Below are 25,807 nucleotides of genomic sequence, written 5' to 3'. Positions count from 1 at the left end.
CAAATGAGAAACTTCTAGTGCCCCAAGGAGCTCCTAACCTTGTGAAAGGATTCGGAACCCCATAAAGAGTTGTCATACACAGCAGAATGTGCTGAGGGACTGATCCGATGGAGACATCAGTGAAATACTGAAGGCTTTCGATGGAGAAATGCTCATATCCATTTGAGGGAGATCAGAAAACGTAGTTAGAAAAGGTGATATTTGAGGAAAGGGGATGATTGTTACAGCTTACCATGGTAAAGAAAGGATATTTAACACGAATGAGACGGTATAAGCAAAGATTGCCTAGATGACAGTTCTGGAGACATTTAGGCGATAACGGGAATCCCGATGTGGCTGGGTTATGGAGCAGTTGTAGGGGAGAAAGGGAATTGAAAGCTAATTTGAGACCACGCATTGGAGGACGAAATGCCAGAGAGAGGAGTTTGTAATTAATGTGGTGGGCAGTGGGAATTCACTGCATTTGTGGCAAGGAGAAAGGCATGCTTGTAGCTGCATTTTTAAAAAGATCGTTCTGGCATGCTGCGGAGGACGAGCTGGGGAGACCAATTTGAGGGCTGTTTGCAGTAGATCAAGTGAATAGAGAAAGGAGTCTGACCTTGGGGGACACAGTGATGATGAAGGGGGATGATCGGTAGAGGCTGTGAAGTTAGAGAGAGGACAGGCAAGTAACAAGGGCTCTGAGCCTTCTGAAGAGAGTGACAGAGAAAATGGAGGTGGTAGACACAGAAAGAAAAGACAGGTGGGACATTAGTTTGAAGTGAAAGATAATTCATTGGAATCCCAGCACCTGGAACTGTCTTCCTTCTCTAGTCTGTATAATATACAGTCAGAGTTCATGGGAAAGGTTGGGGGTACGCTGAACCTTGCAGTTTTACCCTTTACAGGAGTTCCAGTCTGTTGACACGTTGGTATCGATTGCTTTGCATTCTTCCGTATCTGATGCCAGTGTATTGGTCTGGTCTCCACAGTCGATGAAAAATCAGGAACTTCTTCAGTTTCCTCTAAAACAGTTTTTTTAAGTTAAGAGAAAAAGAAGCTTAAAGACAAACTCCTAGAAATCTCTTTGAATCTTATTTTTTTGGCAAAAACACAGATTATAGTTTCCCATAGAACTATGTGTAACTTACAATGTCATCAAAGTCTAATGCACAGTTTATGAGTAAGGAAAAGGAAGGTGGTAAGTATGTGCATAGCACAAAAGATGGTAATATATGGAAAACCTAGTGCCAAAAATAAAATCAAGTCAGACGAAGATGTGAAGCTACCCTTTCACTTTTGGTGCACCTGATCCAAAACACAAAGCAAAACCAGCCCAGTATAAAAACCAGACCGTATTTGAAAGAGACCTCAATAGCTCTGGCACAGTTTAGTGAGACTGCCACAAAAACCGTGCAGGTGTCTGACCGTTGGCCTATAATGTCGTTTATACCATTTTTCAGGGCAGAGAAGAAGGTCCTGTCACTCCAAGAAAATTTGCCAAGTGCTTTGGCGTCCTAGAAATTTCCTTGCCTGTTTGGATGAGGTCATCTAGTTCCCAAGTGGTTGAAGGTTTTTTCAGGAGATATTTAGGTAAAGGGTCTGATGAAAATAACTGTTTAATAACATGGTTTTCTTTGAAAGAACTGAACAAGTTAAAAAAATAATTTCTGATTTGTATTTATGGTAACCTGTGAAGTTGGAAAGGAAATATGAGTATCTATATAGTCAAAATCTCCTTCCTGTATATTTGGAAAAAATGAAGTAAGTCTGTCCCACATATCTCAAAATTGATTAATGAATTGACTGAAGCAAAAATTTGGGGATGCTTTTTAGTTCTGGCATACCACATTCATTTAGCCAGTGAAATGATATGCTTTAGAATCTTGAATATTCAGTTTACTTTTGAATATGTTTTATAAACCCACAGTTTAAACTATACCCCATCAAAGTTTGGCCTCTGTATGCATATGCTGACAGAGATCATTAAGGTTTATAGAGGTTTGGCAAAAAAGTAATAAAGGAATTTGTTACTAATAAAAAAAGATTTATAGAGGTTAGAAGTGACAATCAACAGACCGACTATTAGAAAAACTATAAACGCAGAAATCAAAGTAACACTACATGATATCAATGTGGCAAATGGAGAACCCCTGCTAATCACAAGTAAAGTTTTAAGTGTCAGTGTCTTTTTAGATGTTTATATTTAATCTTTTCCTCATAGGCAGCTTTCTTTTTAAAAAAGCAACCAGTATATCACTTGGGACTAAATTATGCTGTTGTTTTGGAAGCTAAAATGTATTTTTAAATTAAGTTCACATGAAGTTAAAAAAGTGTTAACTTTTATCAGTTGTAAGATAATCCTGGATTCCCATGTGTATTCACATAAACTAGTCTTGAGACAAATTAAATAAAATGTTATGTATTATGTTTAAATTATAACTTTTTTGCATTTCTAGCATAACTTTTTAAATGTGAAAGTTCAGGCACAAACGTGTGTGCAGATATATGCAGTTCTGAGCTCATGCCAAAAACGTCCTCGATTGCCTTGCGATGGCTTGGGAGGGGGGTTACCTGGGTATGATAGGCACATGTACTTGTAACTGGAATATCGTGTCAGTCTCTTGTGTTGATGTGCTTGTCCTTGTGGATTCCAGATACTGTTGTGCCGATTATTTAAGATGCCATAATGATAAAACTATGCAAGGCAAAATATAATTAAAATGTATTAAAATTACAAGAAATAAGTAAAGAAAGACCATGCTGAGTAAACTGTAGCAGAATAAAAGGGAGTGACAATCCTCTTTATAATTCTATTGCAATGGTTTCTAAAAGATTGCATAAGTTTTCGTATTTCTAATTAGCTAAGTATTGGAAATAGGCCCTCTAACATGACTCATATGGATATGTGGAATAACTGCAAAAAATATTATAGAAGTTGAGCCAAATACAGATTCATACATTTCTTCATAGCACAAATTATGAAAAATTGTTCTGATACAATATTGAAATTTATTCCTTTGTCCTCTCTAGAACTTTAGGAGGTGCAGAGATATTTGCATGTCTAGGTCAGGGTTTTTATTTTGCTAACTCTGCGCTGGTTTTCATCATCCATGATAACTGGGCGTACTGTGGTTTCATTATTAGGATCAGGCTGACCCAGATAGGAAAGCTAAGGGTGATCACGATGGCTTGCATATACTGAGCCCCTGTTGTATGCCAAGTGTTAATTTATTTGCCATGTGTTAATTTATTCAATCCTCACAACAGCCATTTAGACATATGAAGAAAGTAGGTAACATTAAATTACTTTCTCTGAAGCACAGAGAAAGTAAGTAACTTACTTAAGCTCACACAGCCAGGAAGTGGCAGACCTGGGATTTGAACCCAGGACTTCTGGTTCTAAATTCCACACTCAAAGCTTCACTGTGCTCTGGTACCTCACATGCCATGGTGTTTTTGTAGTACTGCTGGTAACCTCCTCAGATCTCTTTGGCATTCTTTTCATGGTGTCTCTCTCTCTCTTTGGGCTTTTTTTCCCTGTCCTATTGTAGTGATAGGACCCCTTTTTGATTTAGATAATACGATGCCCTCAATGAACCGCCAAGACATCTATGGACAGTTTTAGGGGTTTTCTTTGGGGATCTCATTTCTTAATTCTGACTCAACCCACCAGAATGATTTCATACATATGGCATATGACTCCTGCATACAATTAAATGAGTAAAAATCCTTAACCACACTTGCTAGTGGAAAAGAAAGAAACTGCCCACAGTTTTGGAACACATAACCCTAACTCATACTTACTCTCTATTAGCTTGAATTTTAGGGAAATTTATTAGCATGTGGGGTACTAACGGTCTACCGTCCAAGAATCATGAGGGAGTTGTGAGAAATGAGAGGTTCAGTGAAGTACAGGACAACCATATTCTCAAGGCCAAACTACAGCAACGGTACTGATGACACATGAGCTTATTACCCAGCTTTTGAAATTTCTTGCACAATACTAATCTCATTGCCCTTGCATGTAGGCTTCTCCAAGCTGTACTCATTAATACTAGCTCTTTTTTAAAATAGAGCATCTTTAAAGCACTTCACATGTATGCAAGTGTGAGAGCAACAAAGAGTCACAGTCCTTGTAGATCTAAGGGTAAAAAAGAATGCATGGAAGTGTTAAACAACCTGACGAAATCCTCACCTGGTACTGGCTCAGTTACTGAATAGGCTGGATTACTCTGAAGAGAGCTAGTGACCCTCTTCAGTCAGTGTATTTTGAGTCCCACTGTGTGCCAGGCTCTCTGCTGGGTGCTAAGGACCCAGAAATGAATCGATCACCTTCCTTGTGCTCAGAGGGCATCTGATCTACTTCTCTCTTCTCTGTTAAGTCATTTTGTCTCCAAGTGTTACATGATCATTCTGTCACGTGGAGACCTAGTTTAACAACTATTCCCCCTTAAAGCTAGAGTGAAATAACACTGACTTTTACTCTGAAATCCGTGGAAATGTAAAGTCTCCTGTTTTGTTGTGCTTGATAAAAATATAGCAGAACAACTAGTTGCTGGGTTACTACATAAAACACAGGCCCCAAACTGCAGCGGGGAAGAGCAGTTAGCAATTAAATAACGGAAATGACTAGTGGGTTTGAAACCCAGAACACTGCCCATGTATTTCTTAGCATAGCTGGGCATCTAGGTTACTTAGGCAACTGTTATCACTAAGGAAGTAGTTCTGGTGACTCATGCTCACACAGAATGACTTCTTTCAAAATCAGTGTATTCAGTAACCTTACCATTATGTGTGTGTTCTTTTCTTTGGAACAGGACAGAAAAAGTACACTTGAATGGCATAGGTTTATTTTTTAGCATATTATTCACTGGCTGACCCATATTTTGAAATTTAATGGACTCGTGGTGATCCAAGTAAAAGGTCAGTAGTTTCTGCAAAATATTGCTGTATTAAATACAGGTAGAACTAACAGCTTGTTTTCCAAGCAGAAGTATTATATCTCATAATAATATTTCTTCTCAGTTTTATTTTTATTTAAAGTAATAGTGTTATTTAAAATACGAGTCACCCATTGATAAACTAGAATCCTGAACTATTTTATGCCACTACATAAAATGCCTAATTTTTTCCGAAGAGATGAAAGATGGAATTAAAGTCTCCCCTGAGAGTTGTCGAGAATGATAATTATAAAAATAAAGAAACTTGAGGGAAACTCCTCTGCCAGCATCTCTCTTCGAATTTTCTGTCTGCTTGATGTTTCAACAGTATTTGCTTATGACAATTGATTTTTTTTTTTTCCTGTGTTAAAACCTAGTGGAGAAGTTGTGGAGGCAGGCGGTTAATTCAAAGAGTTTTAGGTCGATCATGAGTTTGGAGGGCTCTGTGGAGGAACTTACTGTTGACAGTGAAAGGGAACTGGGAGCCCGTGCCTGCCGGGCTCCCGGGGTTCGGACGGGAGCCCTGGGCTGTACTGCTGGCCCGGGGCGCCAGCTCTCAGTGTGCTCAGCCTGCGGTGTGCCCGAGTCGCTGTCACAGCTTTTGTCCCAACGCCGCAAATCATGCTGTAAGTCTCAGATTTCAGACAGTGTAACTTCAGCTGTTTTCATTTTGCTTTCCGTGTAGCCCTTTTCTGTTTTTAATTTTGTGGCTGGCAAAGCTTGAAAAGACAGTGAGTCATGACAACCATTCTTTCCCCTCCAGATAGAAGCCTTCCACGTGGGGCCACGCACTGGCCACCATGTGTGCGCGTCGGGAACCTTAGGCGCTGAGCGCTTTACTGTGGGGGCCCTTTAAGGGAACGTGTGGGAGAAGTATTCGTCCTGTGGCCCCCAAAGTGTGGTCCCAGACCAGCAGCAGCAGCACGTGGAAATTGGGTAGAAATGCCCGCTATCCTTCCCCACGCCAGACTGACTGAATCGGAAACTCTGGGGGCGGGGGGGAGGGGGGCGCCCAGCCGCGCGTGTTTTAATGACTCCCAGATGATTCTGAGAAATGCAAAAGTTTGAGAACTGTTGTGCTAGTGAATTATTAGTACTGTGGCCATGGGGAGTATGAAAAAATACAGAGATTGGAGAGTGGGCACTTGATGAGTCTTTGCTTAGGAGTAAATGAGGAATAGGTAGAAAAAATATTTTACCTTTTCGAAGTCCAAAAAGAACTAAGAAAAAGCCTGGAACTTAATTAGCAGAACTAATTGCTTGCATGCACCTTTGCTTTCTCAGCAAAGGGCAATCTCTCAGATGACTAGGTTACTGTGAAATATGTTGGCACAGTTCTGAAATTCCAGAATAATCTCTCTAGTGAGAAAAGGCATGGCTTTTTATATTAGCACATAAATTCAACTGAAGTTTTACAATTATATAAGATTCTTGTATTTCCTTGAGTCGGCCGACTTGGGTGCCTCTTGAAGCCCCAGTGCCGGCATCTGAAAACCACATGCATTGTTACTCGGCACGAATTATCTCATCGGAATGAAGTGAGGGAGGCAGTGTATGTAAGGGAGTTTGTGAGGCGTAGGGGGCATGGAAAAATGCAACGTGTAAGGGTCAAGGATCGTTACTATAAATATTGATGGGACAGAGGGGTTTAGAAGCTGGTACAAAAGCGGGTTGGTATTTCCGCTTCCCTTTCACTCTGGCCCTGTTAGTTCTGGCGCTGTCATGTATTAGTGTTTGATGTTAAGTGAAAGCTTTTAATCTTAGTTTCCTCATCAAGCACGTAGTATTCATGATACCCACTCAGAGGATTGTTGTGAGAATAAAATTAGATTAAAATGTGACAATGCAGGTTTTTAAGGTCAAACATTACGAAGTTTAGATATGGTTCTCAAAGTCTGGATGGAGGACACTTTGTGAGTGTTGACATAATGACGTCATTATCCAGGAGTCTGGAATTAGTGTGCACGTCAGCAGATTGTCGGAGTGCAGAAAATAGCTGTGTTTACTTTTCTACTAATTCTCCTTGAGTAGAATGTTTCCATTTTCTCACAAAACAGGGGAGACCTACGTGTTTTATTAAAGAAAGCGATACTTTTTATCCTTTGAACTAAGAGACGACACTTCACTCATTCTTTCATGGGAAGATGACAGACCCTGGAGCCAGGCTATCTGGGTACATTGCCCGGCCCTCCACTCACTAATGGTGCAACCGTGGGTAAGGCTCAGCTCCCTCATGGGTGAAGTGGGGGTGATAATACCTCGGAGCTTATGAAGGTGAATGTGAAATGTATATAAGATATACAGTAGAGTGTCTAGCACAGAGGAAGGACTCAGTAGTGTGGGTTGTTGTTAGTGTTAAACTCCGGCCTGGAGAGGAGGATAAAAGCCTGTGTCTGAAAGTCAAGGGCAGGGGAGGATAAAAGAAGGAGAAGCTGAGGGAATGGTTGGATTACTTTACAAATTAAAATTCAAGGAGTTCCTATGACTATTCTGGTCACTCTTATTAAAATCAAGTCTCCGATCACTTCTAACTGAGAAAATTAATCACATAATGTATAATTTTCATGTCCATGTAATAATCAAAATTTCAATCTTGTTTTTAAGTACATGTCTTCCCTCAGCATGAGTGCTGGACGCAAGGAGCCATAGAAAATAGGAGTACTGGATGTCCCCTCCTCTCCCCTCCCCTCCCCTCCCCTCTCCTCTCCTCTTCTTCTCTCCTTCCCTCTCTCTCCTGCCCATCCTCCTTCCCCATCTTGCTAACTAAGGCTTAGAGCTCATGGACAGAAGAGGTTAGGGAGATAAAGTTCTTACTTGGCAAGCACTGTTGATGATGTAGTGTTTGTTTACACCTCTGGTTTCAGCCTGCATTCAAAACTGGCCTATTTTCTGGCAGGTGCTTCTTTGGAGACTTCTCATCATTGGGATGTCTCTGCCAAAGTTCCCTTGACACGCAGAAGTGCATTTTTATTTCGGCTTCCACAGCACCTAGTAGTTTTACTTGTTTGCTATGGTGTCTTCTTTCCGGTGGGCGATGCTTGAACAGCATGTGAGACAGCAGCTCTCTGTGCATGGCTTAGAGCTGCTCCAAGGGAAACACTGTAGCCTCGCAGAGGGTGCCCTCTGGATGGTATTGCACTAGGGAGAGTAAGTCAGTCAGAGAAAGACAAATACCATGTGATCTCTAAGGAAGAGAATGAAGGAATCTAAGGAAGAAAATAAAGGAACAAACAAAACAGAAGTAGACTCACAGATGCAGAGAACAAAGTGAGGGGTGTCAGATGAATGCAGGGTTGGGGCACTGGGTGAAAAAGGTAAAGGGGTTAAGAGGTACAAGTTAACAGTTACAACATAGTCATGGGGATGTAAAGTACAGCACAGGGTACAGAGTGAATGATGCTGTAATAACTATGCGTGGTGCCAGGTGGGTCCTAGAGTAATGGGGGGGAGGCCACTTTGTAAATTATATAATTGTCTGACCACAATGCTGTACACCTGAAACTGATATAAAGTAGTGTTGAATGTCAACTGTAAATGAAAAATAAAAGAAAAAAATATCAGCGGGTAATGAGGAAACAATCTTAAACTTTGTGGGTGGTCCTGTGAGCAAAAGGGCCCCGTAGATCTGGGGAGAAGCTTGCTGGGAACTTTCTCCAAAAATCTTCATCTTCAATGATCTCCAGCTTTTTACTTTCCACACAGATATATGGTTGTAAGAGTTATGAAACTCTTTCTGGAATCTTCCTTCAGAAACATTGCATTATACTGATGTATTTCACTTTGTAATTGGTGTCTTTTAGTCAGAATTTGTGCTTCAGCTCCTCTTCAGGGTAAAAGGAGAGGATCACCTAGATCTCCGCCTCCACGGACCAGCCCCCCAGAGCTGCTGGTGCCTGAGGTGGGTTCCACAGGCCAGGGTTGTAATCGGGACTCTCGGGGGGGGGGGGGGGCATGCTAATCACAAAGTATTTCTTGAAATATGAGTGAGTGGTCGTTTAGATATTGATATTTAATCTTTTCCTCACAGACAGCTATTTTTTAAGAGACTGACATATCACGTGAGGCCAATTTATGTTATTGTTTTTGCAGCTAAAATACATTTAAAAATCGTGTTGGTGTGAAGTTAAAAAACTTTTAACTTTTATCCATTGTAAGATGATCCTGGATTCCTGCATGTATTCAAATAAACTACTCGAGACAAATTAAGCAAAATATATGAGGTCTTCCCTATGTCTGTGCACTATGTTCCACGAACTATGAAAAATAAAGACATTTATTGAAGATGATACAAGATAAAAGAAACGTTGTACTTAGGACAGTGACACCCCAGGCCCCTTCAAAATAGGCACCTTGGGACCTCACACAGTTCTCCCAATCACCATCAGCTGCCCAGTTGTATTTTCCTGTATCTCACTGATAGTCTGAAATGTCTTCCCTCTCTACGGTGATTCTAGTACAATTTGTGAAAAGCCGGAAATCTCAGGGTGCCAAATCTGGGCTGTAAGGGGTGCTGAGTCACCCAGATGATTTAATGTTTCTCCTAAAAACTGCAGGAGATGTGATGCATTAGCAGGTGCATTGTTGTGATGAAGCTGCCAATCACCAGTTGCCAAGATCAGTGGCCTTCTGAATAATCTGAATAGTTTCCATAGAGGAATGTTCAATCTTATGCAAAATTTGATGCAGATTCATTGCTCTACTCACTCAGTCATTTTGAATGTGACAGCCACACAGTACACATGCTCACTCAACAGTGTCTACCACCCCCACTGACTAGTACAGTGAAGTCGTCATTGTTCACGCATATGCATTCCAGTCCACTCTCCTTGGCTGCCAGATTACATGGATGTCACTCAAACTGCTCTCATTATATTAACAATGGCTGGACTTTTTCTGGACAGATCTGATATTTTGTATTGTGCTTAAATTATTATTTATTTGCATTGCAGGCATAACTTTTTTAATATGAAAGTTCAGCCACAGACATATGTGTACTGATATATACAACTCTGAGCTTTTGCTAAAAATACCTGTGATTGCTTTGTGATAGTTTTGGAAGTGGGTACAAATACAATATGAACACGGACCTGGAATGTCACATAGTCTCCTGTGTTGGCGTGCTTGTCCTTGTGGGTCCCAGGTACTATTGTGACAATTTTTGCACAGCTTCCTGGGAATTTGATAATTTGGTGTGTTTGGTACATTTCTCTAATAATTGTTAATATCAACTTGATTATTTTTGAAACGTGCTTGATTGGCATGGCCAATTTAGGGTAGTAAAATTCTGAGATGGTGAACAAATATCGACTAAGCATCCATCCATCCAAGGGACTTCTGAAATATTAGAACGTACTACTAAAATTGCCCATAATTAAAATAATAATAATTAAAAAACATTGGCACAACTTTGAATTAACAAATGAAGCAAAGTCTGTGATTTTGTTACTAATTATAAAAAACAAGAGAAAGGTTTTATTTTATATCTTGAATACTTTCCATTTTATTACTTTGAATATTAATATGCAAAAATGTGTATTATAATGTCCATATAGTTAAAAACTGAAACCTCTTAAATGTTCATTACCGAGGGAATAAACAACAAATTATTGTGGTTTAGGTACTACAGAAACAAGTCAGGGAAAATGCCGAGTGAGCTACTACAAGTGGCTGTGTTTTAGGGGTAAGGGTAAAATCAAAGCTTCATGGAAGGATGTGCTTTTTCCTTTTTTAAATACTTTTATAATTTTGTTTTGCCCCTCAAAATTAGCATGTATTACTTCTAAAATTCAGAAAAATCAAGATAACACTTAAAAGCTGTATGTTTCTTTGATACAGTAAATGAAATTCAGAACTGGTAATGATAAAATGTTAGGTGAAAACGAGTTAGGGTGTGAAATATATATACAAGAAGACTGAGTTTGGTAAAATATAATTCATTCAAAGACCAGAGGGAGGAACATCAAAATGTTAGCCCCAGTTCTCTCTTGTGGTTTTTATTTTTTTATATATTTCTTTATTTTCCAAATGATTAGTTAAAAAGACAGGGCAGAAGAGAGGCTCTCACAGCTGAGCTGGGCTTTCAATACGCTGGGTACTTCTGATGTGTGTTTGTTGGGACTCTTCCACTTGTGGTGATCAAAAGTCTGGTTTTCAAATAACAAGGTCTCATCTTTATGGGGAACGAGTCATATAATGGAACTGCCATCTGACGGCTTTGGACTTTAAAACTGTGAACGCTACAGGGATATATAAGTAACGCTCTTTGTTGCGTTCTTTTCCCACCCTACTTGAGCGAGGAATTAGTTCTGAAATGAATGGAGTAAAGAAAGAAATGACATGCAGATTCCTGACATTCTTTCTGCACCAGAATGATTTTTAACTCCTAATGTGAATTTTTCCCTCAATGTATATGCTGACTCACTTCTTCCACTTATTATTTGATGCCTTCCAGACATTAAACAAACAAATACTGAATGCTTTCTTCCAATTTCTCTTTTTAAAAATGTGATTGTGATTTGTAAATAAATCTGTTAACCTGGAGAATATTGAGCACTGACCAAATTACATGAAGTTTTTTCTTTTTTAAAAAATTCCTTGTAAAAAAATAATAAAAAAGAAAAACTGATAGGTTTAAATTGAATTAATAAGCATTTTAAACATTCATGAAGTTCTTTGAAACTTACAGGCCTATCATATCATTTATTATTGATGTTATCCTATTATTAAAATGTACTTTTGCCATCTTCTAAAACATAGTCAATTTTAGTCATTATGAATTCTTTGAATGGCTAAACATAGAACAAATTCCTTCGGGACTTGTATGATATTTTAACTTCACATTTGTTACCTTAGATGGGAATGAAACACTGATCGTCTTGGTTTGGAGAAATAAGTCTAACTCTCTAATGCGAGGGTTGTTAGCCTCTGGTGCATTCCAAATGGGAAGTTGCACTTGTGTAGTATAATGTTCACGTAAGTGACTGAAAGCTGACAAGGTAAATTTTAACAATTTCAAGTAACCCCAAAATCGGCTTATTCTTTCTTACATGGGGAATAGATACAGTAAGGGAGGTACTATGGATCTGTTATTACATGGCAGTTATTTTTATCCCTGTTGGGTCAAATGGGAATGATACTAATTGATACTGCTGTGCCTCTAAACTTGTACTTAACCGGCAAGGGTAAAATACAAAACCCTCAGGGAGGATTTTTCTCTGGATTTTGGTTTGCCAGTACTGATAACTGTAGCAATTAATAAAAACAGACCATGAAGAAGAATAAGGGCTTTTATGGGGTTTGTGTGTGTGCATGTGTGTGGATACATGCTGTATGTGTGTGGTGTGTCTGGGGGGGTGTATATTTTTCTTTTTCTGGACCTGCTGGTTCTGGCTTGTGGGATTTGAACAGTTCTGAATGTTTGGAGAAAGGGAGCAAAGTAATAACAGCTCCCAAAGTTAATATATTTTTTTCTCCTTTACTCCCATCATGGGCCTTGTTTTTCCATCTGAAATAATGAAGGCTATGAACAATAAGGAAACAATAAAGGAATATGTCTTGTTAGATATTATGCAAATTAGTCTCTTGGTAGCACACCCTTTTTGAAAACATACTAAGAAAGTGGTTTTCTCTATGTAATTGTTAGAAAAAATAGTTATATCTTAGTATGACAAAGTTGTTAAGTAGAAGGCGTTCTATACATTACCTAATCTATTCAAGTAATATTTGAATACAGAGTACCACCTTGGTAACACATATTACTCCTATTTCATAGATGAGGAAAGTGAGTGCTGGAAGCAGGATTCATACTAATCCATCTGTTCTAAGGACCATGTTTCTTGCACTGTATCCAGTTGTCTTTGCAGGAGTGACTGGGAAGAGAGCCTATTATAAATGTCTCTAATTAGGCTTTGAGATTGTTTCTTTTTTGTGAAGCAGAATTAACCTTTTATCTGACTTTTATGACATGCATTGCCATATCACTTCAGGTTTCCTTCACTGAGCTCACAAATTGCCTTCATGCCTCAGGTCAACTCGTGTGTTCTCAGAAAGCAATGTGTTCTGTTGACTAGGGCTGCTGTCGTCTGGACCCTCGGCTGTACTCAGGGCACAGCAGGCATGTGTTAAGTTATGGTTCATGGAAAGACCTCTGGAAGAAACCTGAGTTGGAATTCCCCGTTCTCCACCTAGTTGTGGGCTGAGGCCTTGTTACCTAAACCTTCTGGATCTCTGTGTCTTCATCTCCAAAACTGAGGTTGGATGAAATCAATGGTTTATGTCCACGTCTTACACCTGCAGGATCACTTAAAGATAGCTATGGGGGTTGTTGGGGTAGGTGATCAGGCTTTGTTCCAGGCCTCCTGCCATCCACGCTTCAACCACACAGCAGCTCCATGTGTGCGTGCGTGCTCACGCTACTTCTCCCTGTCTGCCCTGATTCAGGATGCCATTTTGTTTGAACAAAGGGTTCTTTTTGTCAAGTACATTTTATTGATTATGCTATTACCGTTGTCCCATTTTTTTCTCCCCTTGTCCCTCCTCCACCTGGTACTCCCATTCCCTCCAGCAGTACCCCCCCACCTTAGTTCATGTCCATGGGTCATACATATAAGTTCTTTGTCTTCTCCATTTCCTGTACCATTCTTAAGCTCTGCCTGTCTATTTTGTGCCTACCATTTATGCTTCTTATTCCCTGTACCTTTTCCCCCATTTCCCCCCTCCCCATCCCCATTGATAATCCTCCATGTGATCTCCATTTCTGTGATTCTGTTCCTACTCTAGTTGTTTGCTTAGTTTTATTTTGTTTTGCTTTTAGGTTCAGTTGTTGATAGTTGTGAATTTGTTGTCATTTTACTGTTCATAGTTTTGATCATCATCTTTTTCTTAGATAAGTCCCCTTAACATTTCATATAATAAGGGCTTGGTCATGTTGAATTCCTTTAACTTGACCTTATCTGGGAAGCACTTTATCTGCCCTTCCAGTCTAAATGATAGCTTTGCTGGATAATCTTGGATCTACGTAGGTCCTTGCCTTTCATGACTTTGAATACTTCTTTCCAGCTCCTTCTTGCCTGCAAGGTTTCTTTTGAGAAATCAGCTGATAGCCTTATGGGAACTCCTTTGTAGGTAACTGTCTTCTTTTCTCTTGCTGCTTTTAAGATTCTCTCTTTATCTTTAATCTTTGGCAATTTAATTATGACATGTCTTGGTATGGCCGTCTTTGGGTCCAACTAGTTTGGGACTCTCTGAGTTTCCTGGACTTGTATGTCTATTTCCTTCACCAGATTGGAGAAGTTTCCTTTCATTATTTTTTCAAGTAATTTTTCTTTTATTTCTTGCTCTTCCTCTTCTCCTTCTGATATCCCAATGATTTGGATGTTGGTACGTTTAAACTTGTCCCAGAGGTTCCTAAGCCTCCCCTCATTTTTAAAAATTCTTATTTCTTCTTTCTGTTCTGCTTGAATGTTTATTTCTTCCTTTTGTTCCAAATCATTGATTTAGGTCCAACTCCTTGAATAAGAGTTTTATGTCCAAAAATACTTTAAGAAAAAACAACCCTGAAAAGTAGTTCTTCTAGCTGGGGTGAAGGAAAATACGTTCCTTCCAGCTCTAATTTTCCATGAGTGTATGAAAGCAGTTTTAAAGATAGAGAACTTCACTATTTTTAATTTAACTAAACTACAATGTTTAAAATTTGCTGCAAACCATTAAAATTTTTTTTCAGAAATAACCTCAAAGAGAAAAATGAATGCCAAAATCTTTCAGTACTTTGAAATGGAAAAAGTATGAGACAAATTTCATGGTGTCTATGCTTTTTTTAGCAAAATATCTATAAATATATTCCTCTTGATTCTAGTTTTGGAAAACATTTATTTTTTCTTCTTTAGAAGTAAGTGTAAGATAGTATTTACAACTAAAAGTCACTAGAATCTACTTCACAGCAGAAAAGTAGCAATCCTTTAAGACACCATGAGGTTCATCATTTTCCATCTGTTCTTTTTCTCTTGGAAGTTTCTCATGTCATTGAGAGAACACGTCTGCTGTTTCCTGTTTCTTTTCATTTTTGACTGTCTATGACTAAGGTGACTAGACACCAGAGAAAGAAGACAAATGTTTGACTACAAGGTCTGCTTTTTTTGAGTTCCTTTTATTCCATGTTTTGGGGACACTTATTTTAAAGAAGGGTTCAATATGCAGTAATTAACCAATGGCTGCACGTTTCAACACTGTTCATATGATGACCTACCCAGAAATGTCCTAACTTCAAGAGACTGTTACTCTAGCAGCTCTGTCCAGCAGAACTTTCTGTGGGGATGGAAACGTTCTCTATCTTTGCTGAGCAGTATAGTAGCCACCAGCTGCGTGTGGCCACTGAACACTTGAAAGGTGCCTAGTGTGCCCGGTGAGCTAAATTTTGGAAGTTAATTAAACTCAAATTACCAAATATGACTAGTGGCTACCCTATTGCACAATGTAGCTGTAGAGAATCAATGAAAGTTTTGCTTTTACTTTTGAAATTTTTTAAATAGTGCTATGCTTCAGGAGTAGAAGGTATTAATTTTTTAAATTATTGGCTCCTTTATGATCAAAATAAGTAAAGTCATTTTGATGAAAAATTTCTTTAGTGCCTGGCATATAAAAAAGTCAATAAATGATTGGATGATATTAATAGGTTCTCCCTCACTTCCACCACAGATGTCCCCAACTCATATATCCTGCTTTTAAGGTCACTTGAACAATTTTGCCTTAAGATTGCCAGCCCCATAGACCTCTAAACCCACGGGTGGCAAACACAAGGTCCACGGGCCGAATCTAGCCCTCCACCTTGTTTTATCTGGCCCGGCACCTTGTTTCTACCCAGTGGCAGCACCAAGCTCTCGCTTAACTGTTAAGGAGTAGTTATATAGTCCTAAAATTACATTTGGCCCTTTGAAAGCAACTGGGAGGCTGATGTGGCCTCTGGTGAAAATGAGTTTGACACCCCTGCGTAAACCCATTCACACCTCTCCTAGTCTTTCCAGCGGTTAACAGCTAGAGACACCCAGTATCTCTCTTACTGGGTGTGCTGCTGTCTTCTCACTTCCCGTGTTTATAAGCTCAGCACCCCCTTCAGTCATGCCTATGGTTTCCAGACTTCCAGCCTTTCCTTTGCTCTCGTCCAAGACCTGGCTGCTCCTCCCACAAGATAACCTAGGGCCTTCGATGTCTGTGGCGATCTGGACCACTCCATAGCATGCTGTTCTGACCTTGTGTAGGACCCAGTGTTAAGTTATGGCTCCTAAAATGGGCATCACCAAACTGCAGTGGGATTGACTCCAGGGATCAGAGTCATGCTACATTATACAAGTGAAGGGACTGAGAAAGCATCATTCACAGAATGTTATTATAGAATAGTATCTACTATTTATAAAACATACACGTATATTGTGCTAGGCACTGGGCTAAATGCTTTCAATTGTCATTGAATCCTCATAGCAACCACATGTTCTGTTTTCACACATTTTAGACATTTGCTAGGCTCTGAGAGGTTAAGTGACTTTCCCAAAGTCAAAAGTTAGGCAGCAGCAGATCTATGATGCCTACGTATACTGTTTGGTTCTGAAGCTTGCAGTTTTAGCCACAACATAATTCATTGCAGAGCAGAGAGAGTTCCTTAAAATCAGTGCAGAGGGCACATCTTAAAGGACTGGATTTTAGGAGACTATAAAAAAAGAAAGGGTTTCTAATAATTCCAGCTCTTCAGCACCACCTCCCTCTGTGAAGTACACTGTGCCTCTCGTTATCTCATTAGCAGCTCACAAGCCAAGGACTCACCCTGGCTGATCAGAGACACCATGAAATGCATCCTGCAATAAATGGAACTTGCAAGTGGTAGATGAGCCCTCAGGCCTTTCCAATTCAAATTTCTTTTCTTTTGAATATGATTTTCTCTCTTCAGGATATTTATTGCCAATTTACTCCCATGTGACTACTTTTTTATTTTTCATGCAATTCATAGACCATTCTTTTTCTGTGTAAAACCAGAATATAATTTATTCATTATCCAAATTGGCATAAGCAGGGTATGCTGTCCCTGTAGACAAGCCTGTATAGGAATCCGCATCACGTTTCACAGGGGAATAAAGTATTGTCTGGATCGTGGAATCTCAAAGAGGATTGCAAAAAAGTATTTTAAGCATTTGGGAGATGTTTGTTTAATTTTGTTAGATATTAATGATCAGAGAAATAACAGGCAGGAGAAGAAGGATAGAATATCATTAGATTTCAAGTTATATAATGATCCCTTAAATAATTGAGTGTATGCTATTATCATTTTAATATAACCTTTAGAATTATACTGTGCCCCTTAATTATTTCTGATATGCTTCACATATGCCAGGGGACAAGTAGCATTTTTTTTACAAGTGCATTTTCTTTATTTCTCTATTTTCTCTATTTGCACCAAGTATCCTGAAGTCCAAGTTTTGATATTTGTATTTTCAAAAATGCATTGAGTTTCTCTGATGAGAATATAAGCTCTATTAGGTTTATCATTGAAGATAACTTTATGGGAAACTATAGGATTAGAAACCTTTTTATTTTTAATCCTTTGAGAACATTTGGGATTTTCTTTGGGAAAGAGTAATCAATATATGTTTTCTTTTAAAAATTTATCTGCCCACCCTACAGTCACCCTCAGCTAGTCCTGATTGTGGCACCCTTTCCACACCCCCTCCTCGCCCCCCCCCCATTCACGAACGTGTGCCAGTGATTGGAAGAGAAAGCATACATAACTCAAGGGGGCATAACATCTACAGATGCTTCCGTGGAGATAGTTGTAAATTGTGGTTGTGGAGAAAGTTTATATTCTTGAAATGATTATCATGCATGATAGGCTTTAGAGGAGAAATACTCCATAAAGAGGTGATGTGGCATATCAGAAGTCAAAACTGGGCTAGAGAGAACTGAAAGGAGTTAGTGATAGAAGCAGGTGGAATCTATGTCACAGAACTGGGATGGGGATGTGTGTAGATTGAGGAAGTGAAACAAGCTGGGGGTTCTACCCTGGGAGTCTGGAAGGAAGGTTCCACGTGAAGTATGGGTCTTGAAGAATTCTGTGCAGGGTAAAGAATGTGAGCAGGAAATGGTGCTTGGGGAATGCTGAACAGTCTGGTTTGCAGCAAGTTCAAAGGGAGAAAGCAAAGTTAACAAATAAAAGTCAAGTGTGGGTTCTATTGCGAAGACTCTTACATACCAGAATGAGCAGTTTGTAATCAGCCTGTGCAGGGATGGGATTCTACCTCCTGTCTTCTAAGGAAGTTGGTATTTTTCATGAACCCTCCCACATATTTCCGTCCTGTCTCTCCCCTACAGGGTAGGATTCTTGATGAATTTATTTGGACTCAGAGCACTAATGCTAAGTAGATTCTAGATGTATTTAATATGTTGATTGTTGACTGTATATAAATCATGGTGACCAAAAAGCTCCCTTTACATGTCCTGATATATATATTTATGGTACTGATATCATGTAATAAATATTAGAAAAAATGCTTCATGCATTATATATATTAGTGTGTGTATGATTTCTGAGTTGTTTTAAGAGTACATTTGCTTAAAGCAGATTTTAAAAATACCTACTTTCTAGATGATTTCAATTTGAGCAGATAACTAACATGCGGCCAAATCCAGGCGCCCTTTTCAAGTACTGAGACAGCCACAGAAACCTGGAACTGCATGGCCCTCAGCAATCATTTCCCTTTCTTCCTTCCCCTTTATTTTGCACAGGAGGAAACCAGGCTCAGTACAAGTCACACACAGCCAGTTACTGGCGATGCCAGGGCTAAACTCAGCTCTCTGCTATCTTTCTACCACACAACCCTTCTTATCTGAAATAAGTGACCAATAAATGCAAAACATTTAAAAGCCAATACATGTTTACAATTTAAATATTCATTGGACACATCAACATGTTCAGCAATTCAGGTAACAGTCGTCATACTTTTTAGTTGTTATATTAGCACATGTGCAAAGTTTCTAACAAATCAATTAACTTATTAAAAGTGGTCCTTCCTAATTTTTTCTGTGGCTGTAATGGGAACAATGGAAGGCCACTTCAAAATGAGAACATTTCCTCTCCAGCATGTGACCATTTTCTTCTTCATTTGTATCACAGCTTCTAATAATTTGGCCACTGGACTGTCTTGGAGATGCAAGGCCCTAGCACTTGGAGGTTCATAAGTAGTCCTACTTTATATATTGATAGCAGATCCTATGTTGGGGGTATTTCCCAAGCTAAAATACAATTAACCCCACTAACAATTATAGCAAGCACCAGGGGTCTGCTGCACCTGTGCTATTTCCACACTTGTAACTCTGGGACCTTCCCTGGGGAAGGGGCCGATCCGATTTATCACCGAAACCTGAAGCATGTGTTAGTTATGTGCTCAAGGATAACGGAAGAAATGTTGGAACAATTCAGGCATTCGAGGGATTTTTGGAAAAGCGGCATGCCTGAAAAGTGAGTTTTCTAAATTCTAACCTTTGTTAATTTGAGTCAAAGGCAAATAGTGCCCCTCCACTGAGCTCCAGAATTTTCCCTCCCAAAGCCCCTGAACAAAGTCTTAAAAAGATAATGAAGTGTAAACGAGGCCACGGAGTGGCTGCTCTTAATTCGGGAGCCCTCACTGTTATATACCCTTTGTTCTCCAGCTGACCCCTGCCAGTCCCCAGCCCCATTGCTGCCCAGGGAAGTCCTCAGCCTGCGAAGGGGGAGGGGGAGGAACTGAAAAGCCGCGGAACCCGAGGCCAGGGAGCGGGGCGGCCGGAGGGAGGAGAAAATGAGGGACCGGCAGGCCTAGTTTCGAGGAGGCGGCGGCGGCGGCGTGGGGATGGAGCCGCTGCGGGTTCTGGAGCTGTACAGCGGCATTGGGGGCATGCACCAAGCGCTAAGAGGTGAGAGTGCACGGAGCACCCCTCCCTTTATTCCCGCGTGGGGGCCTCTCAGAGCTCAGGCTCCAGGCAGGGGCGGAGCGGCGAGACGCGAGGGGCGGAGACCGCGGAAGGGGGAAGTCGGTTGTCCTGGAAACTGTCCCTGCGGGCCACCTCCTCCAGCTGTTCCGGCCGAGGCTCCCGGCCGAGACTCCCTTCTTCCCATCCCGAACCTTATTCCCAAGGCAGTTGCGGCACCTTAGAGGACTCAGTTTGTGAGTCCTGGTCTGCAAGGCTAGGATATAAAAACAAATTAAAATGATGCCCACAGAGTGGGGTGGCGAGGCCCCTGCCTAGTGCCAATCCCCAATTCCAGTGTCGCAGTCACCGAGAGGCTGGGAGAGTCGGTCCCTGCCCCTCGGGGAAGTCACAGTGGGGGAGGGGAGGTCGCCGAGTAGGTCTGGTGTGGTGACGCTTCGCTGGCTCATTAAAGGGATAACTAAAAGGCAGAAGTTACTGTACACCAAGAACTGTGGGGAAGCGTAGAGGAATAATCTGGTCGCTTCTGATCACTGAAAAGACTCGGTACATCGTTTCTAGATTACATTTAAGTGTGAGAAGAGTTGAGATCAAACTTAGTTGCAGTATGACTTTGGACTAGTTCTTTAACGTTTTTGAGCCCGTTTCCTGGTTTTAAAATGTGAAGTAATTCTTTCAGCTAAAGATTTTTATGAAGAGGGAAGACAAAGCGCATAAAATGTTTAATAATAATTGGTGCATTGTAGCCACTCAAAATATTATAAATTGCTGTTATCACTATTGGTTTTACGTACCTCTTCCATTTTGACCTTTTAAATTTCTTTGGTGCTAAATTGAAACTGAAAAGGTTTTTTGTTGTTGTTTTGTTTTTTTGTGATATTCACTCAAAAATGTGGATTGAGCAACCTCCTGTTCTGTGCCAGGTACTGTGTAGGCATTGGAGGTACAGTAACAGATTTTGAATTGCATGTTTATACTTAAATCACTATGACAACCACAAAACTGAAACTTCCCTGCTTCCTGATTTAGTGCAAGGGTAACAACAGGTTGATACTGTAAGATACAGACAATGTGTAATGGGTTGAGCATGTAAGTTTTCTGAGAATATCTATTGAGTTTTGATTCTAGACTATTGTTAAATTTTTATTACCAGTTATTTGCTAGTTCTCAATATTTAGTTGTCATATCATAACTTACTAGCATGAAAAGAAAACTTTGGTACTATTTGCTTCTTTAGTTAATTTTATAAGATTGTATAATATCAGCATTTTCCCATATTGTGAACTGTGATTTTGAATGTTGCTTAGTACTTTAAGCTATAATTCATCCAGTCCTGAAGTGTTGAATATTAGATAATTCCCTGTCTTTTTTGCAAGTATAAATGTGATACAGTTAAATCCTTGAGCCTTTCTCTTTAAGTATGTTTTCTAAAAGTCAAATTAATTTGTACAACAAAAAAGACTATGTACCAGTTACTAAGTCAAACCTTATTAGTATGAGTGCCTCCCTCAACTACATAGTCATCAGAATTTGCATTACACATTTTTAACTTTTGCTAATTTGATAGGGGCAATTGTATAATTTTAATTTGAATTTCTTGATTAATTAAACACAAATATTTTCTCTCCTATCAGCCAATGAAACCTGAATTTGTATTGTACACATATTTATTTCTATTAGCACTGCCACCATCCTGAATCTAAGCTATACTATCTTTTATTTTAAATATTAAAATAGTTTCCCAACTCCTTCCCTGCCTCCACCCTGCTTTCTGACTCCACCCCTTTCTCCACAGAGCAACAGAATGTGCGTTTTGCACAGTAAACTGGATTATGCCACTTTCTTGCTTAACTGGCTTCCGTTTGAGGTTAGGATCACAGTCCCATCGTCTCACTAGACCTGTGAGGACCTTCTGTCTGCCTCTTCAACATTATCTGCCAGTCTTCCTCCAGCTCTTTTTCAGGCTCACTTTTCTTCTTTCTCTGTATTCCTCAAACCTTCCATGTTCCTCTACTTTCTGGCCTTTGCTATAGGCTCCACCCAGAGTGCTCTAACCCCAGACTTGTCCAAAGCAGGTGCCTTTCATTTTGCATGTCTTGGTTCACATGTGGCCTCTTCAGAGTTGCCTTCCTTGGATGACCCTGTGATCCACAGAGCCTTCCTGCTGCCTCTCTAATGAACTAAGTTTATATCATATGAGGTTACTTAAATATTTCAGCTATGTTTTTTCATCATCTATATTGAAAATGGCCATACATTTAATTTTGGATATCTTCGTGGGGAATATGATGGTGGGGGTGACTTTTATTCTAGGTGTCTTATATTTGGGTGCATGCATGCAGTGTGTGTGCACGTGTGCACGTGTGCACGCACGTGTGTAGGTAAGTGAATTTGGCCTTAGAAAAAGGTTGGGAAGAATGCACATTGTCCTGTTACCAGAATTAGCTCCCGGAGAGTAGATTAGAGATGATAGTCTTCTTACTACCGGTAAACACGCCAAGAACATCCCTGCTTCGGGGCCGTTGTCCTTGCTGTTCCCTCTGTCTGGAATGCTGTCCCCGAGGTAGCCACATGACTGGTCCCTTGTCTTTAATGTCCTCTTCTCAGGGCTTCTCTGACCACTGTCAGACTGCAGCCTGTGTTCGTCCGCTCTACCCCGCTTGCTGTTTTATTTTCCTCTTAGCGCTTATTGCTGCCTGTTATACTATATATAATAGTATGTATACTATATATTTTAAATATATATACTATATATACTTTACTTGTTTATGTTTTTAATTGACGGCCAACCTTTCTAAAATGTAAGCTCCGTGAAGGTGGAGATATTTTTGCTTGGGATTTGCATTTGTTTTGTGTGGGGATTTGTGTATTTTCTGTTTTGTTCACTGCTGTATTCTTGGCACCTGGAATAGTGCTTGCTGCATAGCGGATGCTCAGGAAACATTTGCTGGATGAGTGAACAAGTTCTAGAGCATGAACCTTTTAAAGGTTGATGACATTGTCAGCTTACGTTTTAAAGGGATATATCCAATGAACTGTGTGACCATAAATATGCTAATATAATATTTAAAACTATATAATTGACTCAGTGTTATTATTTTAATTTTTTGAGTAGTAGTGAAGTTGAATATTTAAAAACACCATTTTACATTGATATTCTTTTTGTTTTTCACTGTATGATACATTTGTTTAAAAATTGGGAAATACTGAAAATGTATGCATTTATTCATTCGGCTCATAACTAGTGGGTGGTTTTTGTGTCAGGTACTGTGCTGTGTGATGGGGATACAGCTTTAACAGGATGACCATGCACCTTTCCTCCAGAGATTACGGTCTGCTGGAAAATACTGAAGCTGCACAGACAAAGAAGGAATTTAAAAATAAAAATCATAGATGATGCTCATACAGAAATAAAAACTATTAAGGATTTAGATTCTGTATTTTTAATCTTTATTCTACATGTATCCATGAGTGTTAAAATAAATTATAGCTTTCTGGTTTCACTTTGAATATCTTGAATTTTATTCTTGCCATTAAATATATTTCAAAACTTGGTTTTTAATGGCTGTGTGATATTCCATTTTATGGAAGTTCCATACGTGTTCAAAGCAATTACCTATTTTTAGATATTTAGGTTGCTTATACTTTTTTACTATTGTAAATAAAATAGCATATATCCTTCATATAAATATTTTCCTCCACATCTCTATTATTGCTGTATACATCAGTTTCATATTATTGCTATAATAAATTAGCACAAAATTAATAGCTTAAAGCAACCGAAATCATTATCTTAACGTCTGAAGGTGTTGCCAGGGCTGTGTTCCTTCTGGAGGCTGCAGGGAAGGACCCATTTCCTTGCAGTTTCCTTGCCTTTTCCAGCTTCTAGAGGACACTGCATTCCTAGAACACTCACCTCGCAAGGGGAGCCTGTACTACAAGGGGCCCACCCTCCAGAAAACAAGTCCAGTATTTTGGGGTTCCTCCTCGTACAAGTCCAGGAAGTGCAGAGAGTCCCATTCAAGAGGAACCCAGATAGGCCCACACCAAGACACGTTATAATTAAAATGAAAAAGCTTAAATACAAAGAGAGAATCTTAAAAGCCACGAAAGAAAAGCAGTTAATTACCTAAAAGGGAGCTCCTATAAGACTGTTAGCTGGTTTCTCAGCAGAAACTTTGCTGGCCAGGAGAAAGTGGCAAGAAATATTCAAAATGATGAAAAACAAGAACCTACAAGCAAAATTACTCTATCCAGCAAAGTTATCATTTAAAATCAAAGGGCAAATATTGAGCTTCCCGGACAAGAAAAAGCCAAATGAAGCATCCCTACCAAAGCAGTATTACATTAACTGTTAAAGGGTCTTCTTTAAGAAAAAGAAGAAAAAAAATATGAATAATAGAATGCAATAAATACATATCTATCAATAATTGAACCTGAAAAACAAACTAAAGGAAAAAGCAGAACAGAAACAGACTCACAGATACAGGGAACTTTTTGACAGTTGCCAGATGGGACTGGGCTCTTCTGTCCCTGATATTTACTTTACTTTTGCTATTTCTCGGGGACACAAGCAAGAGAAGTATTGAATTCTTTTGTTCCAAAATTTAAAAAATTGTTTGCTTTCTACTGATTATAAAAATACTATATATTTATTGTAAAGAGAAAAACCCAAATAATTCAAAAAAGTTTAAGGGAACAAGTAAGAATTACCTCCAAATTCCACCTCTAACACCAAGAGAGCACATGTTGACATTTGCTGGGGGGGGGGGTTCTCAATGTGCGCGTACATATACACATACACGTCACAAAACTTGGGTCCTTACTCCACAGGATATTTAGTAACTTGCTTTTTGTACTCAGAAATGTGTGTGCCACTTCATGTCAATATATATGGGTGTCATTTGCAACATGTCTAGTCTCATAGGTATGTGGTCTAAACAGTCACACCTTTACTTTGTTGTCCAAATGTGTCCTTAGCATAAATTGTTAGAAGTGGAACAGTGAGGTCTAATAATAGAAAGGTTGAGTCCGTGTATACTACAGCCAACGTGGGGAAGGGCACATATTCTTAAATACTTGCTAGTACTAGACAGTGTTCATCTTATAAGATCTGTGCTAGTCTGATAGTTAAAAGTGATTAATGTGGATTTTTGTCACTATTAGAGAGGTTCATTATCCTTTTATATGTTAACTGATCCTTTTAAATTCCTTATTTTTGAATTGTCTGTAGTTGAGGTGTCTATTTTAATTGTTTTTACTTTCAGAACTTGAATTTTATAAGAACTGATAAGACTGTACAGCTGAAAATATTACGTGTTTTTTAAAAGACATTGGAGATAACAGGTTACAGAGAATTTTCTACATATTGGTTTTATTTAGAGTATGTATATAAGCTTAGGTAATTGGATAGCCCCATAATGGAGCCCTGGCTCCCCAAATTGGGACTCCTGCCACTATTGCCTCAATTTAGGACATTTAAAGAGAAGTGCTTCTATTTTGTAGATAGTTAGTTACTCATTCACAAAGCTTTTGGCATTCATGTTGCTCTGCTTGCCAAGTTGGAATGTGAAATGCATTTCCTCATAGTGACAAATGATATTTTAAGTGTGTTCTTTTGAATGCCTATTAGAATTGTTATTTTCAAGTTCCAGAAAACTCAACCCAAAGTGGTCTACATAAAAGTTATAAATACTCCTCCTGTAATAATGAAGCTCAAATGTAGGCTTGGTTTGGGGTAGAGTTTGAAGACGGGGCTTAATTCATGTGACCAGAAACCCTATACATCTCAGCCTTGTTCCTTCTGGATTGAGTGTATTTTTATATACACACTTCTCCTGTTGCATGAAGTAGCCTCTGAACTTATATCCTTCCAAGGCTAAACTCTGTAAGAAAGACCAAGTATCTCTTCCTAGTGACCCAAGGAAAAGCCAGCCATT

At 39.4% G+C, this 25,807-nt stretch overlaps 1 protein-coding gene across 3 annotated transcripts in view; it reads left to right on the top strand.

The window, feature by feature from the left end:
- The first annotated feature begins 19,740 nt into the window (after positions 1-19,740).
- The window catches only part of TRDMT1 (tRNA aspartic acid methyltransferase 1), a 43,401-nt gene continuing 37,334 nt past the window's right edge, over positions 19,741-25,807 (top strand). For all 3 annotated transcript variants that reach the window (XM_045183671.2, XM_045183674.2, XM_024575825.3), the window contains exon 1: positions 19,741-19,853. In XM_045183671.2, coding sequence (XP_045039606.2) covers positions 19,790-19,853 — 64 coding nt within the window. In that variant the 5' untranslated portion in view covers positions 19,741-19,789. The remainder of the gene's footprint in view (positions 19,854-25,807) is intronic.

Source organism: Desmodus rotundus, chromosome 4 (genome assembly GCF_022682495.2).
Source record: "Desmodus rotundus isolate HL8 chromosome 4, HLdesRot8A.1, whole genome shotgun sequence".
Classification (NCBI taxonomy): Eukaryota; Metazoa; Chordata; class Mammalia; order Chiroptera; family Phyllostomidae; genus Desmodus; species Desmodus rotundus.
This window is presented reverse-complemented; position numbering and strand designations above follow the sequence as displayed.